Source organism: Erpetoichthys calabaricus, chromosome 17, assembly GCF_900747795.2.
Source record: "Erpetoichthys calabaricus chromosome 17, fErpCal1.3, whole genome shotgun sequence".
In the NCBI taxonomy this organism is placed as follows: domain Eukaryota; kingdom Metazoa; phylum Chordata; class Cladistia; order Polypteriformes; family Polypteridae; genus Erpetoichthys; species Erpetoichthys calabaricus.
The window spans coordinates 82179547-82203516 of NC_041410.2; the positions used below are offsets into that span (position 1 = coordinate 82179547).

Here is a 23970-nt window from a genome sequence, read left to right on the forward strand (position 1 = left end):
TGTCTTCAGTTCAGCTCTTAGCCTTCTTTTATGAAACTTCTGTCAAGTCTTACTCTGTTATGTGACATCAGCCATTTTCCTAAATCACCACCTAGAATGTTCTGTTTGCTGCTCACACACTCTGGCTTGCTTAACCCTTTATAGTCCTTTTAGGATCAATGACACTTCGTTAGGCCCTTGAGCCAGGCGTTGAACCTGCAATTGTTCTGTCCTGGGTATGACGTTAACCTGCAGCCAGACCTTCAACTTACTGGGAGAACTCGGGGGCTGGGGGCAGGATTAGCACTCCAGGCGCTGTAAAAAATAAATAAATAAATAAAATAAAACTCCCATTGTTCTAGTGTGGTGTTGACGTGTCACCCGCTACACTCTGGTCCTAATTTGGGTGATTCGTCGTGTGGTGGGTGCAGCAATGCACTGTCTCAGTGCGGGCTCCTAGTCTAGATATTAATATGGGCAATAACTACATTTCCTCAAAATATTTACGTGACCCCTTAGATAACTTTATTATTCTCTCATAGTAGATATGTCAAAACATCCATCCATCCATTATCCAAACCGCTATATCCTAACTACAGGGTCACGGGGGTCTGCTGGAGCCAATCCCAGCCAACACAGGGCACAAGGAAGGAAATAAACCCCGGGCTGGGAGCCAGCCCACCGCAGTATGTCAAAACAGGAAAAAGATTAATTCTACATAGTGTGGAGGACGGCTGGGGCTCATGCCTGGCTGGGACACCTCCATGCTGGGAGCAGCGGGGTGGAGCACGTATGGCCAGAGCATTACCTCCCCCAGAATGTTAGATGGTTGCCGCAGTGCCTCCTGGGAGTTGGAGTTTGGTGTAGCCCTGTTGGGATCTGCTGGTGCCGCCAGGGGGTGCTACACTTACTGCTGAGCCCTGGAGAGCAGCTCTTCCGTTATACCGGGATGTGCTGCCGGATGCACATCATCAGACACCAGGAGCATTTCCGGGTGCCCTATATAACGGGCCAGCAGACACTGCACATGGGAGCCAGAGTCGGGAGGAGTGGAGGAGAAAGAAGAAAGAAGGTAAAGAAAGTGTGTTTGTGCTGTAAATAAATCATGTGTGCTATGGGACGTCTGTGTGTCCTGCTGGCTGTCTGTGATCCAGGCAGGAATGTTCACAATAGCAAAAAAAATGAAACGGTGACATTGCGATTGGTTCCAATAGATTAAATTAAACTAAAACTTTTACAGAAGCTTAAGATAGGAAATTTATATTCTATTATAATATTATATTGTAGCGGTCCGGTGCCACTGAGATTCATACCATTGATAGGACGGTGATGTTTATTTTTTTGGTGGGGATTCCAGGAACGCACCCCAGCATTGGCTCTCACTCACAGACAGAGATACAAAATCAAATAAATTAATGAATAATACATTAAATGGAAAGTAAATATAAACAACAAATAATCGGGTAACCCTCCCCTGTCCCCTACAGCGATAACAAATACAACACACAACAATAAACACCCACAACGATATCCATGAATGAGTTGCATGTAACAGATGTGAACTAAGTTGGGGGGGGAGAGGGTTTTGGGGGTATGGTGTGACAGATCCTGTGAACTGTGGAGGTGAATGTAAAGTTTGTCCTACCGTTACTGAAGCGTTTCAGGATGAGATGCGTGGGAGCGCTTCCTCCAATGAAGACGATGCAGACAGGCACGAGGCAAAACTTGTGTCCGATCAAGACAGTAACGCCGGACACCCACGTAATACCCACACAGGCCAAACGGCGACAGCGCTGACAAACAAGCAACGGTGCTGTCTTCTCTGTTTAGCCGACTCCCTTTTAAAGTTCCCACAGGCCTTTCTTGTCCCCAGCAGCCCCTGCACCTGTTACAGACATCCAATCAGGGCAATACCCTCAGGGCAGCTGGGAAATGGAGTCCATTATATTGTATTACTAGGGGGCTGTGCCCCCTACTTGCTTTGCTCGCCCACCCCCGGGGGCACGCTAGCCACTTTGCGTCTCTGCTGCTCGTGCTGCGAACGCACGCTAAGGAGATATGCGGACAATTCAGCTGCTGCCTTGCTGCGTGACCTGCATGTTGCGTTGCGTGTCGATCATTTAAAAGCCTGTACAGCAGCTGTCCTTCTGTCTCACTTCCTTGTCTCGCAGGACGTTAAAGTGTCTCAGAGATATTGTTTGTGAGTAGGGCGTAACGTGCAAGTAGTGTCACAGGACTTCAAAGTGTCTCTCCGAGATGATCACGTCTCGACCCAAATGATGGACAGGATTAGAAATGAGGACATTAGAGGGTCAGCTCAGGTGGGACGGTTGGGAGACAAAGTCAGAAAGGAGAGATTGTGTTGGTTTGGACATGTGCAGAGGAGAGATACTGGGAGAAGGGTGCTAAGGATAGAGCTGCCAGGGAAGAGGAAAAGAGGAAGGCCTAAGAGAAGGTTTATGGATGTGGTGAGAGAGGACATGCAGGTGATGGGTGTGACAGAGCAAGATGAGGAGGACAGAAAGATATGGGAGAAGATGATCCACTGTGGCAACCCCTAACAGGAGCAGCCAAAAGAAGAAGATATTATATTCAAGGATTAAGGACCTTAATTGTCATTCCAACATCCATATGCAGAAATGAAAGTAGGTACTCGGGTCCCAGGAATTAAACAGTGTCCATGATAACCCCATTAAAAAAAACTTTATAATAAAGAGGACCCCATAAGCAGCCCCTTAACCCCGAAATCTTAACGATAAAGGTTTCAGAGATAAACACAAAAAACAGAGCAAAATAACATTTGTACACAAGTAAAGAAAGATAACTATAGCTAAAAGAAATATTATTGCAGCGTGGCCTCCAATTAGCAGCAAGTTAAAAAGGTAGCAGCACACAGTTTAGCACACGAGGCTACTGAAACAAACTGTAAAGTGCAGTCTAAGTCACACCAGCGTGGACAGTCGGCTTTAGTGGTGATGTGCTCATCAGTCTAACTCAGGGCCTCTCAAAGTCGGTCCTGGGGACCCCCTGTGCCTGCAGGGTTTTGTTCCAATCGGCTTCTGGTTTTAATTGGACTCCTGGGCTAATTAAGTGAACTGTTACATCCCAAGTTCTGTATTTTGGGAACAATATAGAAATTAGAAAACTAAGTTTTTGGTAAAAAAAAATATATATATATCCATATTACTAACTGAAGGTTATGGACGCAGGGCGCATCGAAGTGCACTGCCGCACTGCAATGAGCCCGCCCATAGCTAACGACACAGCCACAGAAAGGTTAGAAATATGGACGAGAAGGTTGTAAACCGGATGTCACGCGCACTGCAATGATCCCGCCACCTGTAAACTACACTTACTCTAATCCACTGTGCCAGTAATGTAGATCACATAACGGTCATTCAGTTTGGCGCCCGCCCCAGAGTCAAACGTGGTGGCGCCCGCCCCAGAGTCAAATGCAGGGTCTTCTCGGAGTCAGTAGGTGGCACCCAAATAACACAACGTAATGCGCCGTGGCGCCTGCCCCAGAGTCAAACGCAGCGGCTTCCCAGAGTCAGTACGTGGCGCCCAAACAACACAACCTGTGAGCTACACTTGCTCTAATCCACTGTGCCGGTAATATAGATCACATATCGATCACAGACTCTAACCCAGCGGCTTCCCACACTCAGTGGCTGGCACACGAACACCACAACCTGTAAACTGAACTTGCTGTGCTCCACTCTGCCAGCAGTCGGTGTCAGCAAAGGCAACGGAATCACGTCTCCACAAAACGAGACCGCTTTACTACAGATATGCTTATGTAATTAAATGACATTTCCCCAGACGCACCCACCCTCCATGATATGTCATCCATCCAGATATCGGACGGAACAGAAACTGATTGCCATTCTTGGATTTCCAATTCGCTAGCGAATCGCGGGCTTACTTGTGTGTGTATATATATATATATATATATAATATATATATATATATACTAGGGGGCTCTGCCCCCTGCTCGCTTCGCTCGCCAAGCCCTGTGTTTGGTTTACCGGATATACAATTTATTTTTGTATAGCCTAAAATCACACAAGAAGTGCCGCAATGGGCTTTAACAGTCCCTGCCTCTTGACAGCCCCCCAGCCTTGACCCTCTAAGAAGACCAGAAAAAAAACCCTTGTAGGGATAAAATGGAAGAAACCTCGGGAAAGGCAGTTCAAAGAGAGACCCCTTTCCAGGTAGGTTGGGCGTGCAGTGGGTGTCCAAATGAAGGGGGTCAATACAATACAGTACAATACATAGAACAGAATACATCCTCAATACAGTATAAAAATAAAAATTCTAGAAGTACGGAGTAGAATTTCACATTAGATGATATCACATAATATGATTTGGATTTGTTTTAAGTCCTGGAGACCTCATTCATCAAGCTGCCTCCCCCATTTTGCCATTGCACATCTGAAATAGAGCTAATCCGATGAAAGGACCAATTTAAAGAGATTGTTATTTTCTTGTGAATTGTTACATATGCATTATTTTCACTTTTTCTTTAAAAACTTTTGTAAAAACAATACTTGTTTCTTTATGTCCTGCCCAGCGCGTGGTTACAACTCTTTCTTCCCAGACATATAATACTGCTCGTGTTGTGAAGTGTGTTGTGGCTGAACGTACGCTAACGATATGCCTTTGGATCATTTGCTATCTTTTTGCAGCTTGCTAGCTGCCTCTTCTGCCTGTCGCATGTCGTTGTTTTACGAGCTCGGAGCACATGATGCTTGCCTGCCAAAAGCAATCCAACAACTGCTAGCTCAGAGGTCTGTTGACTTGTTTTAAATGATGGCTCACTTCATGGTCTCGCGTGACGTTGTAAAAGCAATACCTGTCTTTTATTTCTGGCCCCAGGCGTGGCTGAATTCTTTCTTGCAGGATGTATAACGCTGCTCCTGTTCAGTTGGGGTAGCTGCTGTCGCGCTACCCTTCGATCTTTTTAAAGCCTGTACAGCCGCTGTCCTTTTTGTTACGGCCCTGGGACAATCTCTTGGCACCAAGTCTCATGTTTACGGTCCCCGCGAGACGTACCGTGGCAAGTCTCCTTGGTCTCGCGGGTCTTTAAAATGTCTTTCGAGATTATCACGTATCGTAGCCTTGCATTTGCTTTCCATTCCAGGATTTTCTTTTATATATAGAGAGATTTATATATAATACAGTGGTGTGAAAAACTATTTGCCCCCTTCCTGATTTCTTATTCTTTTGCATGTTTGTCACACAAAATGTTTCTGATCATCAAACACATTTAACCATTAGTCAAATATAACACAAGTAAACACAAAATGCAGTTTGTAAATGGTGGTTTTTATTATTTAGGGAGAAAAAAAAATCCAAACCTACATGGCCCTGTGTGAAAAAGTAATTGCCCCCTGAACCTAATAACTGGGTGGGCCACCCTTAGCAGCAATAACTGCAATCAAGCGTTTGCGATAACTTGCAATGAGTCTTTTACAGCGCTCTGGAGGAATTTTGGCCCACTCATCTTTGCAAAATTGTTGTAATTCAGCTTTATTTGAGGGTTTTCTAGCATGAACCGCCTTTTTAAGGTCATGCCATAGCATCTCAATTGGATTCAGGTCAGGACTTTGACTAGGCCACTCCAAAGTCTTCATTTTGTTTTTCTTCAGCCATTCAGAGGTGGATTTGCTGGTGTGTTTTGGGTCATTGTCCTATTGCAGCACCCAAGATCGCTTCAGCTTGAGTTGACGAACAGATGGCCGGACATTCTCCTTCAGGATTTTTTGGTAGACAGTAGAATTCATGGTTCCATCTATCACAGCAAGCCTTCCAGGTCCTGAAGCAGCAAAACAACCCCAGACCATCACACTACCACCACCATATTTTACTGTTGGTATGATGTTCTTTTTCTGAAATGCTGTGTTATTTTTACGCCAGATGTAGCGGGACATTTGCCTTCCAAAAAGTTCAACTTTTGACTCATCAGTCCACAAGGTATTTTCCCAAAAGTCTTGGCAATCATTGAGATGTTTCTTAGCAAAATTGAGACGAGCCCTAATGTTCTTTTTGCTTAACAGTGGTTTGCGTCTTGGAAATCTGCCATTCAGGCCGTTTTTGCCCAGTCTCTTTCTTATGGTGGAGTCGTGAACACTGACCTTAATTGAGGCAAGTGAGGCCTGCAGTTCTTTAGACGTTGTCCTGGGGTCTTTTGTGACTTCTCGGATGAGTCGTCTCTGCGCTCTTGGGGTAATTTTGGTCGGCCGGCCACTCCTGGGAAGGTTCACCACTGTTCCATGTTTTTGCCATTTGTGGATAATGGCTCTCACTGTGGTTTGCTGGAGTCCCAAAGCTTTAGAAATGGCTTTATAACCTTTACCAGACTGATAGATCTCAATTACTTCTGTTCTCATTTGTTCCTGAATTTCTTTGGATCTTGGCATGATGTCTAGCTTTTGAGGTGCTTTTGGTCTACTTCTCTGTGTCAGGCAGCTCCTATTTAAGTGATTTCTTGATTGGAACAGGTGTGGCAGTAATCAGGCCTGGGGGTGGCTACGGAAATTGAACTCAGGTGTGATACACCACAGTTAGGTTATTTTTTAACAAGGGGGCAATTACTTTTTCACACAGGGCCATGTAGGTTTGGATTTTTTTTCTCCCTAAATAATAAACACCATCATTGAAAAACTGCATTTTGTGTTTACTTGTGTTATATTTGACTAATGGTTAAATGTGTTTGATGATCAGAAACATTTTGTGTGACAAACATGCAAAAGAATAAGAAATCAGGAAGGGGGCAAATAGTTTTTCACACCACTGTATATAAAAATGTACCAAGCAATTATAATGTATTTTTTTTTCTTTTTAACAATATTTTCATCTTGATTTTCATTCTACTTGTTTATTTAATCCATTATTTACTAATTAGTTGGTCTGACGCTAAAGTAGTTGCACTCTTTCACGATTCAGTGTTGTTTGCCTGGCAGTCTGCTCTGCTCGTTTTTAATTGTCATTAATAAGAAGGGGGAAAACTGCACAGAGGAAGGGCAAAATATAATGAAAGCAACAGAAGAGACTTAAGCATTCAAATCTAGAGCAATAATTGAAATATTTCTAAATGTCTTATACATGTAAAAAAAAATCCTGCTGCTGTGCTTTTCTGAATGTAGAATAAGAGAAATAAAATATCAGCTAGTTAATTGAGATCAGCACTATCATCAGGTGAAATCTGCAGGCACAGTGAGCCCCCAGGAGTTTGGGAACCCCTGGTCTAATGGCATCCCAGAAGAAGCCATTCCTCGATCTGGCAGTGCTCGCCTGTAAGCTGTGCAATCTCCTGCCTATTATATTGTGATATAATATAATAAACGAGCAACAAAGCCTCAAACAGACACAAGGACGTGGAGACTGAAGAGCTGTGGCTGTCAATTGCAGGCTTGTAGGTGGCAGTAAGATGGCCGGACGTGTGCAGATGTACCCCAGGGTTACATTGAAAGGCTTTCACATTTGAATACAAGCAGGTGCAGCTAATCGTGTCCACAAAAGGAATGCGCTTTTAGAAGTTTGTTCCATTCCAAGTCGCCTGGTTGAAGATGTCTGCGTTCAGAATGACTCATGTTTATGGAGTGTTCACAGCGGAGTGAATCGTTTCTGTTGCTCAGCTGAAAATCCCAACAGGATGATGTCACCCCCTCCTAGTCGGCCATTTGGATGAGTCCAGTTCGCACTTCAGGGTCTTCTCACGCTAGGCCAGTTTGTTCCACCTTGTGCCCCCTCCTGTGCTTTAATGTCCTGGGCCAGGGCACACTTTCGTCATCACCTTGCGACTTTGTGTGAAGCCAAAACAAGATCTGAACACCTAGTGACAGCAGGCATATCAACCTGAGTTTCCTTATTTATTTATTTTTATTTGTAGGGCAGGATCATGCTCTAGCCTCTTAACAGATTCATTGAGTGAGCAGCGCAACGTTTTTCTGTTAGTTGTGCTGCACTTATGAAAAGATTTTTATGGAGACAAACGATGTTAAGGAAAGAATTTTCAGCTTTTCTTGCCAAATACAATTCACAGTCATCACCTGGTGGCATGGATCGTGGACTATCTTAAAGACAGACCTCAGTATGTGCGTCTCGGGAACTGCAGGTCTGACATTGTGGTCAGCAACACAGGAGCGCCACAGGGGACTGTACTTTCTCCGGTCCTGTTCAGCCTATATACATCAGACTTCCAATACAACTTGGAGTCCTGCCATGTGCAAAAGTTCACTGATGACACGGCTATCATGGGCTGCATTAGGAGTGGGCAGGAGGAGGAGTATAGGGACCTAATCAAGGACTTTGTTAAATGGTGCGACTCAAACCACCTACACCTGAACACCAGCAAAACCAAGGAGCTGGTGGTGGATTTTAGGAGGCCCAGACCCCTCATGGACCCCGTGATCATCAAAGGTGACTGTGTGCAGAGGGTGCAGACCTATAAATACCTGGGAGTGCAGCTGGATGATAAATTAGACTGGACTGCCAATACTGATGCGCTGTGCAAGAAAGGACAGAGCCGACTATACTTCCCTAGAAGGCTGGCGTCCTTCAACATCTGCAATAAGATGCTGCAGATGTTCTATCAGACGGTTGTGGCGAGTGCTCTCTTCTACGCAGTGGTGTGCTGGGGAGGCAGCATTAAGAAGAAAGACGCCTCACGCCTGGACAAACTGGTGAGGAAGGCAGGCTCTATTGTTGGCATGGAGCTGGACAGTTTAACATCTGTGGCAGAGCGACGGGTGCTCAGCAGGCTCCTATCAATTATGGAGAATCCACTGCATCCACTGAACAGGATCATCTCCAGACAGAGGAGCAGCTTCAGCAACAGACTGCTGTCACCGTCCTGCTCCACTGTCAGACTGAGGAGATCGTTCCTCCCCCAGCATTGTTATCACTGTTTAATATTTTCTTTATCAGTATGCTGCTGCTGGAGTATGTGAATTTCCCCTTGGGATTAATAAAGTATCTATCTATCTATCTATCTATCTATCTATCTATCTATCTATCTATCTATCTATCTAAGGTGAGAATAAAAACCAGTGGTATCGAATGAAACGAGAAATATTTGTTAACTGACTTGTCGCATCATTGACGTTGCGTCTGTTTTCCGTGATCGGGTACGTTTAACGATCACACTGTTTCTAAATCCTACTGAACCGGGCCCAGACCAGGGCATTGTACAGTTGGGCCAGCATGGATCGATCACACTAGTCAAGCCAACTAGACTTTTGGGGGGTTGGGGGGTTTCATGCGGACAAACGTGCTCAGGAACAGAACAGATTGTAAGTGCGAGTGCCCCCTCAAAGTCTCCATCACACATTTCAGCTTTAATTGTCATGCGCTCACTTCCTTACTATGTCTCCTTTTTTCCCCCCCGACTCTGTCTCATTATATGAGATGTAACACTTTCATTTTTAAAAAGCATCGGAAACGGGAGGTTTAAGATATGCAAAAGGCCACAATTAACGTGCTTTTTGACATTTTTTTAAAGAATCTTTGTTGTAATAAGCATCATGCTAGTAATCATTTCTAAATTGATTTCCTTAAATGATCTATCCAAAGAACAAATGTAAGAACATACTCACCAGCCGGAGATGGATCTGGCCCTACTATACTTCCATTAAAGTCATCTTCAACTGAGGGCCGAACATGGCAGTCGTTCATTTTAGAGAGCGCAGCATTCCAAGTGTTACCATAGCAGGGTGGGAATGGGAAGAAAAGAAAGCTGTCATGTCTGCTTGGAGACTTTGTCCTCGCTCAGGAGCCATAAATGATCTGCTCCTCCCTGGCTGTGGCAGAGGAACTGAGCCTTTGACCTGAAAAGTAGATACCTGCACAAATCACACAAGGCACTGCTTCTGATAAGGAAGCCTACGTCCCTGCCGACTGCGCAGTGGAGTCAGAGAGTATTGAGACCCCTACACTTTCTCCACACTTTTACTGTATGGTGGTTTGAATTTTAAAATGAATGCATTTGGCACTTTTGCCCATCGGTCTACACTTAACTAACCCCTAATGACAAACTGAGAGCAGGCATTCAGAAAGGTGTGCAAACCGATTGAATTCCCAGGCCAGTTTTATCAGCGGAGATGTGCCTACATGTAGGTGCTCTCTAGCTGCTCCCCCTACTTCCAGCGCTCTGCAACGTAAGAAAAGGGATTTCAGTTGAGATGAACATACGTGTGCTAATGGTATGAATTACACTTGTGGTGTGACACTTTCTTTTGTGGATATTTTTTGCTTCCAGTTCAATTTAGTGGAATCCTGAATCTTTTTTTAGCCCACTGTCACAGGGTTTTCAGATTTGTCCCATTCTAAACATACTGTAGGACTGACCACACCCCTCTCTTTCCTGATTGGATGGACACCGATGACTGAAGCAGGCAGGATTACACAGCAGCAACTGTCAATGGAGGCACGCTGGGTGGTGTGATGGCCTCATGACACTTAGACCTGCCTGGTACAAAGTGCCTGGAGTTGGTATACGCGGCCTGTGTTCTGAACCTCTTATGCACTCGGATAAACTGGTTTGGTCAGCTTAGCTCAGTACTCAAGTAATGGGAGTTCAAAACCTGCATGGAGAGTTAAAGGATGGTGGTCTGCCGGATGACGTTGGAGGAGAGTGAGGGCAGAGCCAAGGATCAAATAGTAGTGGAAGTTGAAAAGGGAAGACTGCAAGGTTGAGTTTAGGGAGGAGGTGAGACAGGCACTGGGTGGCAGTGAAGAGTTACCAGACAGCTGGGAAACTACAGCAGATGTAGTAAGGGTGACAGCAAGAAGGGTGCTTGGCGTGACATTTGGACAGAGGAAGGAGGAAAAGGAAACCTGGTGCTGGAATGAGGAAATACAGGAGAGTATACAGAGGAAGAGGATGGTGAAGAAGAAGTGGGATAGTCAGAGAGATGCAGAAAGTAGACAAGAGTACAAGAAGATAAGGCACAAGGTGAAGAGAGAGGTGGTGAAGGATAAATTGTGAATTTCCCATTGGGATTAATAAAGTATCTATCTATCTATCTATCTATCTATCTATCTATCTATCTATCTATCTATCTATCTATCTATCTATCTATCTATCTAAAGAAAAGGCGTATGATGAGTTGTATGAGAGGTTGGACACTAAGGAGGGAAAATAAGGCTAGACATCTGGGAAAGATGTGCAGCAGGTTAGAGTGATGAAGGATAAAGATGGAAACTACTCACGAGTGACGAGGGTGTGTTGAGCAGTTGGAAAGAGTACTTTGAGAGGCTGATGAATGAAGAGAACGAGAGAGAAGAGGTTGGATGATGTGGAGATAGTGAATCAGGAAGTGCAACGGATTAGCAAGGAGGAAGTAAGGACAACTATGAAGAGGATGAAGAATGGAAAGGCCATTGGTCCAGATGACATACCTGTGGAAGCATGGAGGTGTTTAGGAGAGATGGCAGTGGAGGTTTTAACCAGTTTGTTTAATGGAATCTTGAAAAGTGAGAGGATGCCTGAGGAGTGGAGAAGAAGTGTACTGGTGCCGATATTAAAGAATAAGGGGGATGTGCAGGACTGCAGCAACTACAGGGGAATAAAATTGATGAGCCACAGCATGAAGTTATGGGAAAGAGTAGTGGAAGCTCAGTTAAGAAGTGAGGTGATGATTAGTGAGCAGCAGTATGGTTTCATGCCAAGAAAGAACACCACAGATGCAATGTTTCCCCTGAGGGAGTGATGGAGAAGTTTAGAGAAGGCCAGAAGGATTTCCATTGTCTTTGTGGACCTGGAGAAAGCATAAGACAGGGTATTGTATGAGGAAGTCGGGAGTGGCAGAGAAGTACGTAAGAGTGGTACAGGATATGTACGAGGGAAGTGTGACCGTGGTGAGGTCTGCGGTAGGAGTGACGGATGCATTCAAGGTGGAGGTGGGATTATATCAGGGATTGGCTCTGAGCCCTTTATTATTTGCAATGGTGATGGACAGGTTGACAGACGAGAATAGACAGGAGTCCCCTTGGACTATGATGTTTACTGATGACATTGTGATCTATAGCTATAGTAGGGAGCAGGTTGAGGAGACCCTGGAGAGGTGGAGATATGCTCTAGAGAGGAGAGGAATGTCAGTAGGACCACCGTGACAGAATACATGTGTGTAAATGAGAGGGAGGTCAGTGGAATGGTGAGGACGCAGGAGTAGAGTTGGCGAAGGTGGATGAGTTTAAATACTTGGGATCAACAGTACAGAGTAATGAGGATTGTGGAAGAGAAGTGAAAAAGAGAGTGCAAGCAGGGTGGAATGGGTGGAGAAGAGTGTCAGGAGTGATTTGTGACAGATGGGTATCAGCAAGAGTGAAAGGGAAGGTCTACAGGACAGTAGTGAGACCAGCTTTGTTAAATCGGTTGGAGATGGTGGCACTGACCAGAAAGCAGGAGACAGAGCTGGAGGTGGCAGAGTTAAAGATGCTAAGATTTGCATTGGGTGTGACGAGGATGGACAGGATTAGAAATGAGTAACAGGCCATTCAGCCCAACAAGCTTGTCCATCCTGTTCACAGAGTTCTGCTCTCCACGACACTGGCTGGTCATTTATTCCATGTGTCTGTGGTTCTTTGTGCAAAGAAAAACTTTCTAACATTTGTGTGAAATCTGCCCTTAAGTTTCTAACTCTGTTCTTGTTCCACCATTTATTTTGAAGCAACACCTGGGATCTGCTATACTAAATCCTTTGACCATTTTAAACCCCTCGACCACGCCACTTCTTAATCTCTTTGTCTAAAATGAAAAGGTTCACCTGTTTCGGTCCTCCTCATAACTCATCCCCACTAGTCCTGGAGTCAGCCTGGTTGCTCTTCTCTGGACTTTATCTTGCACCTCTATGTCCTTTTTGTAGTCCGGAGATCAAAACTATACCTAGCACTCCAGGTGCGGCCTCGCTATAATATGTAGGAAGTAGAAAATCCTGCAGTCAATGCCACTTATGAGATTCGTTTTGAGCTGCTGTGATGAACACTTTTACTTCAGTGGGCCAAAGTCTAAGCAAACGTCACCATGAAAACATTTATAGTCTGAAAGTTTTTCCCATGCAATGCACAAGTCCAACCAAGCAGCTTTAGTTTTATTTCCAAAGTTTTTCTGGATCTCCTTATTCTGTTACTGGCTGTGTTGTGCTTCAGCTACAAGGCGTGGAAGAATTAAGTCCAGGATGGGCTGCATGTTTGTTAGAAGATATCCACACAAAACTTGATACACCTTACCTGAAAGTCAGCTAGGCTGCCACGTGAATGTGTGTGTCAGAAAAGAACGGTCAAGCAAAATCACTTCCTCTACTTATGGCTCTTTAGTATTAAAGTGTCATGTCATTTCCAATCCACTGAATCCAGACCAGGGTCACAAGGAGCCTGTCCCAGGTGACACAGGGCACAAGGCAAAAACAAACCCTAGCCGTCTATCACAGGGCACACACACACCCAGGCCAATTTAGCGTCACCAAGTCACCTAACCTGCATGACTTTGGACAGTGGGAGGAAACTGGAACATCCGGAGGAAACCCACACAGACATGGGGTGCAAACCTTGGTATCCTTACAGCAAGGCAGCAGGACTACCACTGTGCCACCATGCTGCCCTATTAACATGGTGTTGCTCTCAAACATTTGTAGGAATAAAATGTATTACTATAAATGTTTTTGATACACCATCTGTTGGAATAACAAACAGACACACCGTTCAGTCCCACCCTCCGGAAATGACCCTCTATCTGCCGCAGCCAGGTGTTACGTGGGAGTCCCCTTGGCCTGGTCCAGCAACTCGGGTCCTCAACAATGATCCTGCGTGCCGGATTACCCTCGGGAATCGTAGTTCTGTAATTAACACTCCCTCACAGTGCCGGTCATGTGCTTTATTCGGGACAGAATGAGCAACACAAAGTCAAACCAGCAGTACCCAAGGATTCTCCGAAGAGACACGGTCACAGCATCTGTTTGGTATGAGAGTTGTAAAAGACTTATTAATATTTATGATGCATCATCTGTTGGAATGAAAAATTCAATGCATATGCTTCTGTTATATGCCATTTGGTATGGGTTTGTAAAAGGAGTGCTAATGTTTCTGATGTGCCATCTGTTCGAATGCAATGCATATGTCTCTGCTATATGCCATTTGGTATGGGATTTGTAAAAGCTGTGTGAATGTTTATGATGAGCCGTCTGTTAGAAGGACAAATAACCTGACGTCCTGCTCTTCCTTGGAGCCTGATCTTGACTGCTGTCTCTCTCTGGTTTCCGATTTGCAACATTTTTTTTTTTGTTTGTTTTTTCTCACGTTTATGTTTACTTGCTGTTATTCAATTTATCTAATCCAGCTTGTTTACTTTATTTGCTTTTGTCTATCTTATTCAAATAGTCAAAACGTGATTTTTGCTTCATGCATGTTTATGCTTCGTACACTGAGGGTTTTCAAAATAGTTACAAATACAGCTACTGGAATGATTTGATAATTAAATATGAAGCATGTACAAAAATTCTATAATTCGAGTTTTTTCGTTTCAGTTTAAGCAAACTCTTATGCGAATTTTGTTATTAAAATTAACTTGGATCTTACATTCTTAGTAAAAATCCTTCTTGCACACAGTTTCCTCTTTTTTTCATTTAACTGTTAAAGATGGGGTAACGTTTTTCAATAGGGTACCACCGATCGACAGACATAACCATCGATTTGGGTTGTGGTAGTGCATTTCGACAAAGCAGCACGAATCGGAGGAACGCCTGCAGTTCGTCACGACGGACATCGCACACCGCGTGCTGTGCATCCTGCCAGTAGGTTTCACATGGGCTACTGAATCAGTTGCTGCGTCCCCTATGATGAGCTCAGTTAGAATTAAATGCCGTCACTAATGAACAAACTTCAGTTCCGTAAGAGATCATCCGTACCTGATACATCTGCGGCGTCCGGGAGACTTTGAAAGTTACCAGGAGCTCTTGTTACAGCCGGTACATTCAGAAGTGGCGTTAGAGTTCACCGTTTGTGCGAAATCAACACCTTCGTACGGTTTACCAGAGTTAAAATCTATAATGCGATCAACTGGTCATCCCCAACAAACGATCATTTTATAACAGGACAGTCTCATTACCCTCGCCTGCTTAAGCAAATGCTGACAACGTCATCCGTCACTCCCTGTAGACATGACGGCGTGAGTGGCGCGAGGCGGACGATTCATCGCAGGGTGTTAAAGTGGACTGGATCTCCAGTCTCGAAGCAGGTGTATTTCTTTGAAAAGCAAAGAACAAATATGTTTTAAACTCATCTTTATTCATTTCGGGCACTGTTAGCCCGAGCGCATGTCCGGCCGTGTACAGAACGGTAGAACAATCGAGTGATGCACCGTTGCCTGGCAACGTTTCGACATATATGAATGTCTACTCAGCGGGCGCCTTCATTTGACAGGTAGTCCCATCGGCCGTAAGGATGATGTGGCTGTGTGAGCTTGTGTTTTTGGCGCTGCACGACCACCTCTGGCGACTCTTCGCTTTCCTTTTTGGCGTCGAAAACACAAAGCATCCACCACAGGTCACTGCCCCGATTGAGATCAGGTCGATCGAGACTTTATCTGCTCCATTAATGGCTGTTCCTTTGGAGATGGAAAGCATCTTGACTGTAGGGCTGTTCACCTTGTGGGTGTCCATGGCAGGTCTGTTTTTGTACACCAGCGTTGCGAAGAAGAAGGCCGGGATCGCAAAGGAAGAGGTGAGCGATGCGATGTTTTAACCATTCAACAATGAACAAATTTTAAACGGACGGAACAATATATATATATAAATATATTCTTTTATTTATTTAGCGAAAGTTCGGCAAACGTATTAGACGTTGTAGGATCATGCGACTGGGTCCTGGAAGGGTCAGGGTGAGCGGTGCTGATAGATTGACTTTCCCATTGTGAGTCGTGCGCCCAAGTCATGCGGGTTGTTGTTGTGGACCGCTCAGCGTATTTGTGAATGCTCTGCGACATTTATATTCATATCCAGATTCTAAATGTGTAATGAGGCTGCTGCTTGTATTCCTAGACTTGGATCTGAATTCCATTACAAACTACAAAAACTGTGCAAACTTTTTAACTTGGCCTGGCTTACTTTTTATTTTATTTCACCGGATGCATACAGTGTTTAACCAGCGGCGTTTGGCTTATTATGGGCGGTAAGGCGCCGCCCACCTGCTTTTACCAATGAAAAAAGAAACAATAAAGTTAGTTGAAAGAGAATAGATAAAGAGACGAGGAAGGCAGTCTATGATGGATGGATGGATAGCTAGATCTGAAAGGCACTTATAATAGATAGATAAATGGGTAAGGCACTATATGATAAACAGAGAAGGATAGATGGATGATACTTATCCCCAAGGGGAAATTAAATTTTACAAAATTACAAATATATGTATAATATGGCCCTGTGTTGGCTGGGATTGGCTCCAGCAGACCCCCGTGACCCTGTGTTCGGATTCAGCGGGTTGGAAAATGGATGGATGGATGGATGTATAATATGTGTGTGTGTAACATATAATAACATCTCCTCCAAAACACACACACACACACACAAGTAATTCTGTCTTGAAAAATAGAGAGCTGCTGCTGTCAGTAGTAGTAATAATAATAATTATAATAATAATAATATTGTGATGGACTGACAGGGTTCAGGGTTTGTTCCTGCCTTGTGCCCTGCTAGCTGTAAAAGGCTCCAGCACCTTCTCCTGACCCCTCTCCCTCATGACCCTGGTCTTTATTAAATGGGTTAGAAAATCACATAACATAATAATAAAAGCACGGATGTATAAAGGCACTGTAAAAAATAGGGATGGGTAGATATATGATGACAATCTATACATAGATAAATAGCTAGATTTGTAAAGGCACTGTATAGATAGAGAGATGGTATAGTAGGCAAGATAAAAAAAGTATTAACAAGAAAGGCATTAGATAGATGTGTAAGGCACTATATGATGAGAGATTTTCAAAATATCTTTATCCATCCATTTTCCAACCCGCTGAATCCAAACACAGGGTCACCTGGAGCCAATCCCAGCCAACACAGGAACCAATCCTGGGCAGGGTGCCAACCCACCGCAGGACACACACACCAAGCACACACTAGGGCCAATTTAGAATCACCAATCCACCTAACCTGCATGTCTTTGGACTGTGGGAGGAAACCCACGCAGACACGGGGAGAACATGCAAACTCCACACAGGGAGGACCCGGGAAGCGAACCCAGGTCCCCAGATCACCCAACTGCGAGGCAGCAGCACTACCCACTGCACCACCATGCCACCCAAATATCTTTATTAAATGAAAAAAATATAAGCTTATTACAAAATCTGAATAGTTTGTATTCAATTATGGGAAAAAGGGGGGTGGGGGGAGTGCAAATTATCTTAGTAAATGACTTTCACAAATATTAAGTAAATATTCAATATTTAAACTAAGCATTGTAATATTTAAAAAAATAACAAGCAGCTGTTCTAATTTTGGGCGGCACAGTGGCGCAGTGGGTAGCGCTGCTGCCTCGCAGTTGGGAGACCACAGGTTCGTGTCCCGGGTCCTCCCTGCGTGGAGTTTGGATGTTCTCCCCGTGTCTGTGTGGGTTTCCTCCCACAGTCCAAAGACATGCAGGTGAGGTGCCTTGCCGATTCTAAATTGTTTTTAGTGTTTGCTTGGTGTGTGTGCCCTGTGGTGGGCTGGCACCCTGCCTGGGGTTTGTTTCCTGCCTTGCGCCCTGTGCTGGCTGGGATTGGTTCCAGCGGACCCCCTTGACCCTGTAGTTAGGATAATAGCGGGTTGGATAATGGATGGATGGATGTTCTCATTTTCTACAAATACTCGCCCTGGTACCATCGTTTCAAAATATAGTTGTCCTTCATCAATGGCACACAGCCTTCCCTTCACGCCCCACACTTTTTCAGATGCTTCAGCATTACACCTTGTCTTGTGATGTGTAAATTCAAGGCGGAGTGGTGGCTCTGAGGCTAGAGATCTGCATTGGCAATTGGAAGGTTGCTGGTTCGAATCCCGTAAATGCCAAAGGAGACTCTGCTCTGTTGGGCCTTTCAGCAAGGCCCTTAACCTGCAATTGCTGAGTGCTTTGAGTAGTGAGAAAACCGCTATATAAATGCAAAGAATTATTATTATTAAGTCTTATTCTTGAAGTGAAATAAAATTTGAAAGAAAACATCACATCATCTGGTAGTGTACCTGTCTGTTATTTATTATGGCTAAGTTTGCTTGGTTGAATAGGATTCTTGTTTTTTTTTTTTACATTTATTTCATGTATTTATTTTTTCATTATTATTTTTTGTCTTGTTTTAGTTAAATATCCATGTGGAACAAGATGTGTGTTTTGTCATACATCTGCCTTCTTTACTGCCTCTAAATTCCTTTGGTCCCAAACCATTAGCAAGACATCTGCTCCCGCAGGTTGCTTGTGACAAAAGCACAACTAAATCTGGCCAGGGGTCCTCAAGTTCGGTCGGGGGTGTCGCGGTGCCTGTAGGTTTTCTGTCAGATTCCGTTACTTAACTCTAAGGGTGTTCTGAGCGTCATTTTATTGAACTCGTTAGTTAAGCTCCCCAATATATTGCAGTGAAACCTACACCAGGAAGCATCTCATTACGCAGATTTGCACCGTGGTGAGCGGGCCAGTGGTCAGCCGAGACCCCGCGGCGTGTATCTCCGTGCTAGGACTGCGCAGTCTGCTGCTGTATACTGCGAGCGGGGCGCGCCCTGGTGACGTCAGGCTGCAGTAACGTGAACCTGTGCGTTCACGCGCTGTGCTGCCCTCACTTTGTCACGTGTTCTTGTCGCGTCTTCCCCACGTCATCCTGGGCATCACCGGCCCGAAACAAATTGTGAACCCGTTGGCAATGCTCAAGAAAAACTGAAAGTCGTTCCCTTTGAACGGGGAAGTGTTAAAGTCTAGGTAAGGAGCTTTGTTAAACATTATTTAATGACTGACCATCATTAATCACATTTTATATTGTGCTTTTCTGGCTCCTCAAAGTGTTTAGACAAAGGCGAACTTCTTCAACAACCACAAATGTGCAGCACCCACCTTTATTATGTGATGGCAGCCATTTTTGCCGCAGTATGCCCACCACACATTAGCTGTTAGGTGGCGAAGGGCTGAGAGATAGCTAGCCAATTAGAGATGATTAGATGGGCCAGAATGACAGGGTCATAGTGGGCAATTTAGCCGGGACTACATTTTTTGAAAGATGCCCAGAGATCTTTAATGATTACCAAGTCTGGACCTCGGTTTTACATGTCATCCGAATTACTGGCACCATTTTTACAGCACAGTGCCTCCATCACGGCACTGGGGCATTGGGATCGTGCTATCTGCTGGTCTCACCAACATCTATTCCAGCAGAAACCCAAGCTTTTCTTAGATCAGGCGTGGGCTGCAGTGGCTGCAGGTTTTCATGCCAACCCAATTGCTTTAATTAGAAGCCAATCCTTGCCAGTCTCAGATCTTATTTAATTTTATGGCCTGTTAGTCTGCAATGTCAGGTTCTAATATCGTAGATTGTTTTTCCTTTCCAAGGATATCATCCAATTGATTTGAAGCCTAAAATGTTTTTTTTTCGCTCAAGTAGTGCAGGATGAATCCACACGGGTATAAATGGAAACAAATGAGATGGAGAACTGCTGGGTCCTTTGTCATTTGCATGTTATTTCTAATAAGGAGCCATTAAAAGCAGCGAATGCAGCTGATTAAGACTGACATAAGCAATTAAGGGTGGGGAATCTTAACAAGCGAGACCACTAAAATGAAGCTTCAAAATGTCACTTGAGCAATAAGTGCTTCATCAGAAGTAATTAAGAAACAGGGTTGGATCAAAAACCTGCAGACACTATGGCCATCCAGGACTGATGCTGCCCACCTCTGTCCTGGATGACCTCCCATCCAAGTAGCGGCCGGGCCCAAACCTGCTTAGCTTCAGGTGGATGACCTCCTCTGAGGCACATGTGCTATGGCTGCTGGAGCTGATTAGGGTTTCATATAATGACTAATGTTATTTTTATACTAATCTTGTCAATCTTCATGCATTTCAAGCAAAGATGGGCACCATTTTTGAGTTCAGGGAATACAAAATGTATTTTTCCGTTGAAATTCATTGTAATTAGGTTATGAAAATTCATTTTATGTTGGAATCTTTGGGAATGCGTTGGGGAATCCGGGTATGCCTTTCCTATTAGCTCCCTGCCCATTGAATTAAGACCCAATCTTTAAGATGTCCATTTGCGCTGAATGCCACCACAGTTACTCGTCTCTTACTTTAGTGATTGTAATACGACTCACACATGAAAAAGGAGGCAGCCTGATCTATTTTAGGTTGGGAAGAACTTCTGTAGAGCAGGGAGAGATCTTCCATTCGCTTGTACTTCTGATACTTACATACACTTAATAGCAATGAGTAGTTTGCTCATGGGCAAACTTTTACTTGAGTCACTTTCCAGAATGCTACTGTAACTCTGCCTTAACTCAGATATGTTTGTAGTAAGAGCCTGGTTAGAACCTACTGGACATCATACACAATGAAACAAACATCTGAACAATGTCTGAAGAATTGCTCACATTTCAGAATGTACTGCATCGTGGGCTTTTGAGATGTTGTGTGCTATTTCCTCGGGTGGCCCAAGTTCAATTCGGGGAGTTGCACTGTGGAAAGATCATCCTGTTTAACTAACACTACTGAGTCAAAGCCGATGACTACAAAATAACCACAGCAACAACATTAATCAATCACAACGCAAATAAGAAGTCTATGCTTAGCTTGTATTAAAGGATTTTATCATACAAATCACAAACAGGCTGCGTTGGGAGACCAAAAGTTAAAGCTGACAGAGATAACTACAGCAGTCAGCCGAGGTGCCCTTGGTCCTCCAGCTGTAATCTTCTCCAGATGTTATAGGAGTGTGCAGAAGTTTGGAGTGTGGATGGTGACGGAGGAGCCGCAATCTAGAAGTGTCCAAACAGCCAGTGTGGTGCTCCAGCATGTCTGAGGGTCCTGCGGTTGTTGGGTTTCAAACCTCTTTGTAACATTGTAACAGAATTACATTGTTTTAATACAATAAACCAGACAGTTTCTGCACCTCCTTTTCCAGACGTCTCTCTTCAGAAGGTCTGAGGGTCAACTTTCTCCTGGTAGAGCCCATAAAATGCTTTCTTTGGGATTTGTCCAGCAGCGTAACAAAAGGAAAAATGAGCACTGCAGCATAGTGATATTCAAATTAATAATCAAATTAAAATATGTATAGTGATAACCATAATAATCAAATGAAAATATATATTGTATATAGCGATAACCATAATAATCAAGTGAAAATATATATATTGTATATAATATACAAAAGAGTAATGTTTCACAAGCAGGCTACATTGAATTCAGTATGAATCCATCACTTTCTGTACACTTTTTTGTTGTAAATTTAATTTTAAATGCATACATTTGCCATTTCCCATCATTCTACTCTTAATCACCCATAATGCCTAAGTGAAGAAATGTTATTCGAATGGTTTACAGATTTACTGAAAATGAAAAACTGAAATCTCTCCTTCATTTAAGTATTTAAACCCTTTAATAGTACTTTGTAGAAGCCCTTTTGTCACACATTCCAGTTTGGAGTCTCCTGGGGGTAAGTCTCTACAAGCTTTGCCCATCTGGATTTGGACAGTTTGTCCCATTCCTCCTGGCAGATCCTTTTGGATGGCAAGTGTCTGCAAACTGCCATCTTCAGGTCTATCCAGAGATGTTCTATGGGGTTTAAGTCTGGGATTTGGACGGATCACTCAAGAACAGTCAGAGACTTGAACTGAAGCCACTCCAGTGTTGTCCTGGCTGTTTGCTTCTGGTTGTTGTGCTGAAAGGTGAACCATTGCCCAAGACTGAGGATGTGTGAACACTGGAGCAGGTCATTTTTAAGGTCCTCTCTGTATTTGGAATATTCATCCTTCCTTCATTTCTGACCAGTCTCTCTGGCGCCATCACTGAGAAGACCCCCCTCCCCCCTAGATGATGCTTCAAACCTCCATGTTTCACGGTTGGATTGGGGTTCTTGAAGTTCTACCCAAAGAGTTCAATTTATGTCTCATCAGAGTCTACTAAGTGTACTGTCATATGTCTATTACTCAAGAGTGACTGCCATCTTGCCCCTCTACCTAAAACACTTGATTGATGGAATGCTGCAGAGATGGTCATCCTTCTGACAGGGTCCTTCCATCTCAGCAGGGGTCTACTGAAGATCTGTTAAGAGTGACCTGTGGTTTTAGGTCATCTCCTTGATCAAGGCCCTGTTGCTGTCTTTAGGAAGAATCCTAATGGTTCAGAACGTCTTCATCTTCCCAATTATAGAAGCAGCAGTGTTCTATGAACTCTCAAAAGCTAAAGAAATGGTATAGATAGAGAGATAAATAGATAGATAGATACTTTATTAATCCAAAGGGGAAATTCACATACTCCAGCAGCAGCATACTGATACAAAAAACAATATTAAATTGAAGAGTAATAAAAATGCAGGTATAACAGACAATAACTTTGAATAATGTTAACGTTTACTCCCCCGGGTGGAACTGAAGAGTCGCATAGTTTGGGGGAGGAACGATCTCCTCAGTCTGTCAGTGGAGCAGGACAGTGACAGCAGGCTGTCGCTGAAGCTGCTCTTCTGTCTGGAGATGACACTGTTTAGTGATGCAGTGGATTCTCCATAATTGATAGGAGCCTGCTCAGTGCCCGTCGCTCTGCCACGGATGTCAAACTGTCCAGCTCAGTGTAATCCCCTTGCCCTGATGTATGCCTCACCACAGCTCGATCACAGATGTCCTCAGAGAGTTCCGTGGGTGTCTTGACTTGGTTTTTGTTTTGACCTAAAGAGTGACTCGTGGGACCTTTGTCATGGCGAAAAATTGTCACCAAAAGGCATTTTACCTGAAATGAAGGCTATTAGGACTCAGAGGATAGGCAGACAGAGTTTATAGCTTTATTGCAATAAAACAACAACAATAATAACACGGACTCAACCCAATATGGCCAAATTGAGCTGAGCCCTGAACAGTTCAGGACTCAAAAGTTATATAGTAATTTCTTATCATTCTGACCTCGCTCAAATTAGCTCATTTGCTCTTTTCTCTGACTTCCCTCTGCACCTGCCCAGCCGATACCTCGAGTTCTCATGAGAACCATTATTATCTCCTGACTTCCTTCCGCCTGCAGCTGGCCTCCGGTATTTTTACTGTCTATTGTTCATTTTTCTTTTCTGTTTTGCTTATTTGCTTATTGTGAATTTCCCCTTGGGATTAATAAAGTATCTATCTATCTATCTATCTATCTATCTATCTATCTATCTATCTATCTATCTATCTATCTATCTATTATGATTGGCTTCGGCCAGGGCAAATGTTCTTTCTTCCATATTTGGGTTTTCTCTTATTACTTTCCTTTCCTTGGCTTGCAAGCTAGTTTATACTTGGTAGCTTAAAGCTAAGCTTTAATTAAAAAGAAATATGGCAGGTGCTTTTATTTAATCATTTGCTTGGCAGGCCTGACTTGCATTAATATCTGCACTAAGGTTAATGCTTATATATTTCTCGATATTTATTTATGCTAATACATCCATCCATCCATCCATTTTCCAACCAACTGAATCCGAACACAGGGTCACAGGGGTCTGCTGGAGCCAATCCCAGCCAACACAGGGCGCAAGGCAGGGAACCAATCCTGGGCAGGGTGCCAACCCACCGCAGGACACACACAAACACCAAGCACACACTAGGGCCAATTTAGAATCGCCAATCCACCTAACCTGCATGTCTTTGGACTGTGGGAGGAAACCGGAGCCCCCGGAGGAAACCCACGCAGACACGGGGAGAACATGCAAACTCCACGCAGGGAGGACCCGGGAATCGAACCCAGGTCCCCAGGTCTTCCAACTGCGAGGCAGCAGCACTACCCACTGCGCCACCATGTCGCCC

The 23970-nt window shown here is 44.0% G+C and overlaps 2 protein-coding genes across 5 annotated transcripts in view; one reads left to right on the forward strand and one right to left on the reverse strand.

Annotated features, from left to right (window-relative positions):
- LOC114667467 (nuclear receptor subfamily 5 group A member 2-like) overlaps positions 1 to 9727 on the reverse strand; it is a 41956-nt gene extending 32229 nt beyond the window's left edge. The window contains exon 1 of the mRNA XM_051920903.1: positions 9579 to 9727. Within this exon, the coding sequence (XP_051776863.1) occupies positions 9579 to 9657 (79 nt within the window). The 5' untranslated portion in view covers positions 9658 to 9727. The remainder of the gene's footprint in view (positions 1 to 9578) is intronic.
- Positions 1 to 23970, forward strand: part of LOC114667785 (probable DNA double-strand break repair Rad50 ATPase) — a 79867-nt gene that overhangs the window by 21591 nt on the left and 34306 nt on the right. Inside the window, exon 1 of one of the 4 annotated variants that reach the window (XM_051920927.1) lies at positions 15145 to 15699. The exons of 2 other annotated variants lie outside the window; for them this stretch is intronic. In XM_051920927.1, coding sequence (XP_051776887.1) covers positions 15421 to 15699 — 279 coding nt within the window. In that variant the 5' untranslated portion in view covers positions 15145 to 15420. Of the gene's footprint in view, positions 1 to 15144; positions 15700 to 23970 lie in introns of those variants that run through there. One more of the 4 variants, XM_051920929.1, reaches the window with a different exon arrangement.